The sequence below is a fragment of the Sebastes umbrosus genome, chromosome 21 (assembly GCF_015220745.1).
Source record: "Sebastes umbrosus isolate fSebUmb1 chromosome 21, fSebUmb1.pri, whole genome shotgun sequence".
Classification (NCBI taxonomy): domain Eukaryota; kingdom Metazoa; phylum Chordata; class Actinopteri; order Perciformes; family Sebastidae; genus Sebastes; species Sebastes umbrosus.
Genome location: NC_051289.1, coordinates 10,345,229 through 10,354,783, shown reverse-complemented (window position 1 = coordinate 10,354,783; position 9,555 = coordinate 10,345,229). Strand labels below are relative to the sequence as shown.

The 9,555-nt window shown below is 39.0% G+C and overlaps 2 protein-coding genes across 3 annotated transcripts in view; both read left to right on the top strand.

The window, feature by feature from the left end:
- The first annotated feature begins 745 nt into the window (after positions 1-745).
- slc35g2b (solute carrier family 35 member G2b) lies at positions 746-3,697 on the top strand. The gene is made up of 2 exons (XM_037756214.1): positions 746-1,056; positions 2,248-3,697. Exon 2 carries the CDS (start codon positions 2,275-2,277, stop codon positions 3,523-3,525), a length of 1,251 nt encoding a protein of 416 aa, XP_037612142.1. The 5' UTR covers positions 746-1,056; positions 2,248-2,274; the 3' UTR covers positions 3,526-3,697.
- Positions 3,698-7,461: 3,764 nt separating this feature from the next.
- The window catches only part of nck1b (NCK adaptor protein 1b), a 34,795-nt gene continuing 32,701 nt past the window's right edge, over positions 7,462-9,555 (top strand). Inside the window, exon 1 of one of the 2 annotated variants that reach the window (XM_037756556.1) lies at positions 7,462-7,655. The gene's annotated coding sequence lies outside the window, so the exon portion shown is untranslated. Of the gene's footprint in view, positions 7,656-7,736; positions 7,991-9,555 lie in introns of those variants that run through there. The other variant, XM_037756557.1, reaches the window with a different exon arrangement.

The following is a 9,555-nucleotide window of genomic DNA, read 5'->3' as shown; positions in this document are numbered from 1 at the left end:
TTGCATAGCCCGGGGGGTAAACTCAACAATCTAATTTTAGTGCTTTCAACTTCCCCCCGTCTTGATGTGACTATTAATGTTTGCCTGCCTTTCATCAACCCGGAGTCAGCATATGCCGCCTGCATGGCTTTTGCTTTGAGGTTGTTCTGCGTCAGCATTTGGCTTCAAAAAATGGATGCAAAATGATATTTAGAAAGTGATGGTTAAAGTGAACCTCCTATAAAGACAGACAGAATTTATTTTTCTTGTTAGGAACAAGAAATGAGCACTATACACATGAGGAAGAACCACCAATCTCATGAGGGTCCTCTTGGTGCTAATGAGAGGATCCCAGAGAGGATTATGGGAATCCCAATCACTTCAAGCTGCCTAATAACCCCAAATAAAAGAAATAGTCATCCAGTATGTATTTGCAGATATGGGCCATACAAAGATGTTGCAAATGAGGCTAGAAAATCAGCATGAAGAGCTGCAGAGGCGACCCCACCCTTTAAACATGATAATAATAATAATAATAAAAGTGTATGTCATATAAATTGAAAATTAAGCTCATACAAAAAGCTTTTATTTCCTTCATCATGGTATAATTGCTTCAAAAAGACTGATCAAATCTTCCTCCTAAAGTGGATTAATCTTATGACCATGATGATGATGATGATGATGATGATGAGTGACCGACGCACATCCCCTTTTCCCTCCTGAGAGATGACGAATGAGAGGTGGGAATCAGTCTTAGGGATGAAGATGAGGATGAGGAGGAGGAGAAACCACTGGCTGTGACAGTGACAGTTGCTTCTCCCCCCAGTGTCATCTTCATCATCTTCATCATCATCATCATCACCACCATCATCCTCCTCATCATCATCGCCCTCAGCAACAGCAGCAGCTCCAGCAGAAGCAGCGTCCATCGGCAGCGTGGAAGCAGCACGCATCTCCAAGAGGAAGATGGGGAAATGGCAGTTGACCAAATGTAAGGATCAAGAAATCAAACGAGGTCTTCATTTATGATACGAACCCGGGTTTATGCATCAATAGGAACTATTCAAAGAACAAAAGGTAAGATGTGTTTTTTTGTTTTTTTTGCATGCACTCAGTTAATATTATGCACAAAACGCTCCTTAAAAATGTCCATTGATAAGGATTTTACAGAATCTAGGTTAGTCGCTCTTTGCCAGTTTTAACCTAAATTAAAAAACATTTTACTATTTCACAAGACAAGACCTTAATTGTAATTTAAAGGTGATTTTTTGTGCGTGATTTTCTGTCAGAAAGAATATTAAAAGATATTAAGCCATCCTTAAATTGGCTTATAAGTGCTCACATTTGCTTTGAGGTTTCTTTTCATACTCAAAGATTACATTTTTTTTATCATTATCCCCTCGACCTAACATTACATTTCCATTTCCATCGTTTATTATTATTAAGGATCAAGTTTTATTCATGCATATTTCCAAAAAGGAGGAGCAATCGCATGTAAAAGAGGAGAGAAGGCAAATAAGAGTATCTATCTGCCCCCTTGTGGTTTTGATCAATGCTGGGTCTTTAATGGATTGACAGAATGCATGTAGTAGTAATAATGATCTTGAAAATAATATTTTATAATATATAAGAATAAATATATTCTTTTCTTTTTTTATGTAAAATATATTGATTTTATTTTGTAACATTTTTGTAATCTCACCCCTTAAACCAAATCCCATTGCTGTTTAAAGGAAGCATCCAAAATCTCTCATAACTGAAGGGACCACCAAACTATTCAACATCATTTAACCCTTTCACACAGTCCTCGTCCCAGGCTTTGTTAATTTATGATGTGCAACTCCATTCATACTCGTAAGTGGCCCACATTCATGCATCGTCCCCTGTGTGGTTTCCTGTTATGTAATTTCATCCCCATCAGACTGCATCAGCCTCAGAGTGTTTGCTGCTTGGCTTATATGAGCTCGCACGGGATATATATAGAAGTAACACAACACAAGTGTAAGGGTAGGCAGGCAGAGTGAAAAGGTAAGTGAGATAGGGCTGATACAGTAAGTGTGTTACAGTTTATCTGTGTGTGTGTTTTGTGTGAGTGTGACGGTTGGATACAGAAGAAAACAAGTTGTGAATTATGCAAACATTTCTCTCTGCTTCAGGAAAGCTCTGTTTTGACTGATTATGGAAATAAAATCAGACCACAGGGCAACAATTCATTTGAATATTATTTCAGTAACACTGCAATGATTTGTATGCTATTTTTTTTTTCAGATTACCCCCTCTGACGCACAAGGAAACATGGATGAATCTTCATCCTCGCTGCAGTATGGAACAAAAAAACGGGTTAAGATTCACCCGAACACAGTGACGGTGAAATATGCCACTCACTTCCCCCAGCCTGGCGATGAAGGCTACGATGACGCGCCCTCCTTTGAGGAGTTTGGCGCCTTCGCGGAAGCTAATGTGGCAAAGAGACTGGTGTCAGACAGCAAAGGTAGCAGGACTTTGTTTGGGACCATGGAGACCCAGCCGAAGCCGCCACCTGTGCAAAGAGACAAGGGGGTCGGGGGTCAGCTGGCTAGCTTCGGAGAGGCGAATGTCTTGGCCTCCCGGGTGACCTGGATGGCCTTGTTTGGGGCGGCGGTGGCTCATGGCTGCGTGGCGCTGATTACTCGTTTAGCGGCCGACCGCTCTAAAGTGCCCTCCCTCGAGCTGCTCTTCATCCGCTCCGTGATCCAGGTGCTGTCCATTCTGGTGGTCTTCTACTACCAAGAGGCCCCCTTTGGCCCTAAGGGCTACCGGCTGCGTCTCTTCTTCTACGGTGTGTGCAATGTAATCTCAATCACCTGCGCCTACACCTCTTTTGCTATAGTACCACCCAGTAACGGCACCATCATGTGGCGTGCATCCACCACAGTCTTCAGTGCCATACTGGCCTTCCTGTTGCTGGATGAGAGGCTGGGCTACACAGATGTGGTCACGGTCGTGGGAAGCGTGTTCGGCCTGTGTCTTGTCATGGTGCCAAACGTGGCGGGCGAGGAGAAGTCCAGGCTCGGGTTCTGGAAGGAGGCCTTTGGCTACACAATGACAGTGACGGCCGGCTTGACCGCCGCCCTCTCCATGATCGTCTACAGAGCCATTAAGGAGCGCGTCAGCATGTGGACGGCACTCTTTACCTTCGGCTGGACGGGCACGGTGTGGGGTGCCTCCACCATGTTTATCATGCAGGAGCCCATCATTCCCCTGGATGGGGAGACCTGGGGCTATTTAATTGGGATCTGTATCTGCTCCACCGTGGCGTTCCTCGGAGTCTACTATGCTCTAAACAAGTTTCATCCAGCCTTAGTTAGCACAGTGCAGCACCTAGAGTTCGTGGTCGCCATGTTGCTCCAGCTCATTGTCCTGAGGATGATCCCATCTGTCTACGATGTCCTTGGAGGCCTAGTCATCATGATCAGCGTGTTCACCCTGACAGGGCTCAAGCTGTACCGGGTGAGCAGGGCCATTCGGCAGGATTACCAAGAGATCCTGGACTCGCCCATCAAATGAGTTTTGATATGTCGGTCTATTTGTTTACAATGTTGCTTGGTTGTGCAATTTAAAGAATGTCTGAATCTTCATCTGATGATTTTTGTATCGTTGTGTTGTTGGAAGGGTGCCAGTTGTGTAACTAATGTCTTAATATTTGTGTGTGAAATAAAAGACAAATGTAATACGGTGACCATGTCCCCCTGATAGTACTGCTTTAATGTCAAACTCTGTCGAAGACCAAAATGTCATCATAAAAAAAGTAAATTTAATTTTTGTGAATTTATTTTGCTCCAGCATTTTAAACCATATTGAATCTGGTATTGTGTGTGGCAGTGTAAGATGATCATTTAAATGATATTAGGGCTGCAACTAACGATTATTTTCATTGTCGATTAATCGATTAATTGGTTGGTCTATTAAATGTCAGAAAATGTCGATCAGTGTTTCCCAAAGCTCAAGATGACGTTCTCAAATGTCTTGTTTTGTCCACAACTCAAAGATATTCAGTTTACTGTCACAGAGGAGTACAGAAACCAGAAAATATTCACATTTAAATAGCTGGAATCAAAGAATTTTGACTTTTCTTTCTTTATAAAAACTACTCAAACCGATTAATCGATTACCAAAGTAGATGGAGATTAATTCAATAGTTGACAACTAATCGATTAATCGTTGCAGCTCTAAATGATATGCACCTTTTATAATAATAATAACACCAACAAGGTGTGGTGTATCCGTCTGTTGTCACACTGCCACAGTTGTCACACTGTGTAAATGTCAGCCCACAAATCATTCATACCGCATACAAGGAATGAAAGAATAAAAATAAATACCACCCATGTTTCATAAAATAACTGGTATTGCTTTTCTTAGCCTTAATCTGAATTCCGTCAAATATAACCCCATAACAGAGGAGCCAGGGGTGGATAGTGACCTTTAAGTGCTGGGATAGGTGCTCTGCCATATACTGTACAATATACAGTAACTAGGGTTGTTGTTATTAAAATATATCTCAATTTACAAGTAGACTCTTCACATTGAACATTATTTTATGCACAGGGAAACTATCAATCTGTAATACTCTATGTATTATTTACTCCCAGCAATATTTTGTGCACAAACGGCACATTTCCGTGCTTTCTAATGTAAATTCTGGCCTCAGCAGCCACATGATATTTAACACTAGTAGTGATTACATCCCTGGATTCTGCTTCTGTTTACTTTCAGACGCATATCAGACTAATGCCCAGAGGCAGGTGCACTGTATTGAATTAAAGTCCCCTTTAACAACATGAGACCCATCTGCATTTTTTTTTCTGTATAGTGGACAATTCAGCGGTTCGCCAGTGCTGTTTCCTTTCACTGTGTCAAGCCGAGGCAGTCAGTCTCTGCGATTTCCCCGAGGCAAAGGCAACAGTGATGGAATGAAATAAAGACATAATGATGATGCAGAGCGGATGAAAGAAGACATGTTGCGGTTCAAAACTGACACAACATGGATGTTTCACAGAGAGCCCAGCAGGTGGCATTCACAACCCACTCCATTACTCAGTCAAAGGTAGCTGTTATTGCATCAAAACAATTTAAACACATTACATGACACACTTCAATCCAAACCCTGTTTATTTAGTGAGAAGCAGAGTTGTTTGACAAATTTATGACCTGATAAAGTGTTGTAAATTTATGACACTCTGTTGAATGTTTAACATATTTCTGCTGAAATAGGAAACAATCAGCCTTGTGGTTATAACCACACACAAAGAGCAGCGGCTGCAATGAAATCTGTGTGATGACAATCTACTATCAGTGATGCCAATAAAGTGGTGAGTAAACTACAAGCTTAATCTATTTACAACCAAAGCACAATATGAAATTGTCTTTTAGTTTGAAAGCACGCTTTGTCTGACATGTGATGTTTTCTTTTAAAACACCATGGTTCAATACCTGAAGTTTATTTTTCAAACTAAAACATGTGAATAAACTGAGATAAAGTGGATTTAGTCTCAGTTATGTGTGCTGCATCACAGTCTTGTTTTGAGATGGAATTTTGGGTGCAGAAAAGCAGAATACATGTAGAGGAGGCCCATCTGTTTGAGCAGGAAACAGATTGCATCCTGCAGCGTGCTGCACAACCTTCCAAATTACTCTGCAAGCCTCTTCACTGCAGACATGCTTATTAGAAGTATCATTTCCCAGGAGGGGTCTGAATGGAATTTAATGATGAGTTATTGTATGTATCTGAGTGTTGAGTGTCTGTATTTGTGCTGCACAGTGCAGATGACTGAGCATTTTTTTATGAAAGGCTCAAAAACACTCTGCGAACAAGACTTTCCAACTATTAAATATATCAATTCATCATATAAGACCATACTTCAAGTGCAGACAGCTGCAGCTAACATTTAGGAAACCGTCATAACCTAGGAAAATAAGGTGCAATTCACTTTTTTATGTGATTGTTCACACATTTATACTTTTACTTTTTAAAATGTTAAATTTTTTACTTTATCTAGTTGTCAATTAAAATGATAAATTAAAAAGATAGCAATTTCACTAAATTATAGAGGATAAAAGCAAAGCCCCACTCAAGTCAAGTCAAGTCAATTTTATTTGTATAGTCCAGAATCACAAATTTGTCTCAGGGGGCTTTACGATCTGTACAGGATACGACACCCTCTTTCTTTTACAGTAACACCCTCTCATCGGATAAGCAAAAACTTAACCAAAAAAAAACCTTTTAACATGGAAAAAAAGCCTTAAAGGCCTCTAGTAGGCTACATCTTGTCTTTTGGACATGTGAGCCAAATTAATTAATAAATAATAGCAATAGTAAAAGTATAAAATAATAAACTATATCTGTAAATCTCTCTCTTCAATCACGTTTCTCTTTATAGTCTCGATTATGTTGACTTTTTTAGCCTCAGAAGGCGAAAATCATGATGGATAAAGTGCAATTCACTTTTTATATGAGCTGATTGTCCACACTTGTATACCTTTTCTTTATCTAGTTGTCAATTAAAATGATCAATGATCACTTTCCCTAAATTATACAGGATAAAAGCAAAGCCCCACTCAGTGCTTTAAAGGCCTCCAGTATAGGCTACATCTTTATTTGATTATGTTGACTTTTTAGCTTCACAAGGCGAAAATCATGATGGATAAGGTGCAATTCACTTTTTATATGAGCTGATTGTCCACACTTGTATATCTTTTCTTTATCTAGTTGTCAATTAAAATTATCATTAAAAAAATTATCACTTTCCCCAAATTATACAGCGTAAAAGCCCCACTCATTGCTTTAAAGGCCTCCAGTTGGCTACATCTTTTCTTTCCTGAACCAAATTAATGAATAAATAATAGCAATAGTAAATATAAAATAATAAAATATATCTGTAGATCTCTCTCTTCATTCACGTTACTTTTATAGTCTTCATTATGTTGACTTTTTTAGCCTCACAAGGCGAAAATCATGATGGATAAAGTGCAATTCACTTGAGCTGATTGTCCACACTTGTATATCTTTTCTTTATCTAGTTGTCAATTAAAATTATCATTAAAAAAATTATCACTTTCCCCAAATTATACAGCATAAAAGCCCCACTCATTGCTTTAAAGGCCTCCAGTAGGCTACATCTTTTCTTTTCTGAACCAAATTAATTAATAAATAATAGCAATAGTAAATATAAAATAATAAGATACATCTGTAGATCTCTCTCTTCATTCAAATTTCTTTTATAGTCTCCATTATGTTGACTTTTTTATCCTCACAAGGTTGAAAATCATGATGGATGCTTATATTAGGGGGGGACACCAAACATCAGCAGCTGCAGCAGTGTGATTGACTGACAGCGCCGCGGTCCAATCAAACGCAGAGTCGAATCCCCAACAGCCAATCAGATGCGAGTAAGGGGGCGGGACCTTGACTCTGAACAGCTTGTGAGGCTGCTGCTAGCTGGTTAGCCTAGCTCTGCTGCTGAGCAATGACATGCTTTGATATAGAAGAAATGCTATTCCAACGGGGCACGTCTCATCAGCTCTAGGCTAGCCTGTTGGAGTGGGAAAATAACCAAAGAGGACATCATTTGTGTGACTCCTCTTCGAGGCGTTGACTCTGTACTGTGAGGAGATAAAGAAGAGGAGGTGGTGAAGAGGTAAGACACGGTTTTTGATTGTGATTGTGAGCTGCTCTCTGACTGGTTGTGGTGAAGCTATCAGGCTAGCTTCTCCTGCTGCTATCCTTGAATTCACCATGGCTGGTTAGCTGCTTCATTTGGCTGTTAAAGAAGCTGCCTTTTCTTAACCAGGTTTTGCCAAGTTTAGATGTCAAGTTATGGGATAAAAAGCCCACAGATAAAAGATTAAACTAGCTCTGAATGAGTGGCTTCTACTCTTCATTTTCCACCACGTTAACGCTTTTTATGTCTGAGATTGGAGAAAATGGAGAGAGGACGCTTCAAGCAACGGTATAGCCTCAGACAAACCACAGGTCTGCATCTTCTAGTTTACTGCATTCACTGTCTTATTGTCTCTTATTTGTAGTGTAACCAAGTTAAGTTGTTGTGCAGTGATTGCACCCAGTTTGGTCATACTAACATTAACTTATTGTGTTGATTTTACACACATTCTCCTCTTGTTTGCCTACTAATATGGCCTTTGGTTGATGCATTGGAATAAGGAATTGTTTTCATTAATTGTTTTATTTCTTACTATTAATTGATTAATCATTTAGCCTGTAAAATGAAAAAAATGTCCATCACAGTTTCCCAGAGTCCAAGGTGATGGCTTCAGATATGTTGTCTGCATCTTCTGATTTACTGCATTCACTGTGTCTTATTGTCTCTTATTTGTAGTGTAACCAAGTTAAGTTGTTGTGCAGTGATTGCACCCAGTTTGGTCATACTAACATTAACTTATTGTGTTGATTTTACACACATTCTCCTCTTGTTTGCCTACTAATATGGCCTTTGGTTGATGCATTGGAATAAGGAATTGTTTTCATTAATTGTTTTATTTTTTTACTATTAATTGATTAATCATTTAGCCTGTAAAATGAAAAATGTCCACAGTTTCCCAGAGTCCAAAGTGATGGCTTCAGATATGTTGTCTGCATCTTCTGATTTACTGCATTCACTGTGTCTTATTGTCTCTTATTTGTAGTGTAACCAAGTTAAGTTGTTGTGCAGTGATTGCACCCAGTTTGGTCATACTAACATTAACTTATTGTGTTAAACAGCTGTGATTTTACACACATTCTCCTCTTGTTTGCCTACTAATATGGCCTTTGGTTGATGCATTGGAATAAGGAATTGTTTTATTTCTTACTATTAATTGATTAATCATTTAGCCTGTAAAATGAAAAATGTCCATCACAGTTTCCCAGAGTCCAAGGTGATGGCTTCAGATATGTTGTCTGCATCTTCTGATTTACTGCATTCACTGTGTCTTATTGTCTCTTATTTGTAGTGTAACCAAGTTAAGTTGTTGTGCAGTGATTGCACCCAGTTTGGTCATACTAACATTAACTTATTGTGTTGATTTTACACACATTCTCCTCTTGTTTGCCTACTAATATGGCCTTTGGTTGATGCATTGGAATAAGGAATTGTTTTCATTAATTGTTTTATTTCTTACTATTAATTGATTAATCATTTAGCCTGTAAAATGAAATCACAGTTTCCCAGAGTCCAAGGTGATGGCTTCAGATATGTTGTCTGCATCTTCTGATTTACTGCATTCACTGTGTCTTATTGTCTCTTATTTTGTAATGTAACCAGTCCTCAAGTTAAAGTTGTTGTGCACTTTGGTCATGGAGGCATTAACCTAACATTAACTTATGATACTTGTGTTAAACAGCCAGTTAGCTGTGATTTTACACACATTATTGTAGTCAGTCTACCACCTCTTGTTTGCCTACTAATATGGCCATTGGGTTGATGCATTGGAATTAGGAATTGTTTTCATTAATTGTTTATGTATTTTTACTATTAATTGACTAATCATTTAGCCTGTAAAATGAAATCACAGTTTCACATAGTCCAAGATGATGGCTTA

Coding starts and splice junctions, on each gene's coding strand:
- slc35g2b (XM_037756214.1), top strand. CDS start 2,275: ATGGATGAATCTTCATCCTCGCTGCAGTATGGAACAAAAAAACGGGTT.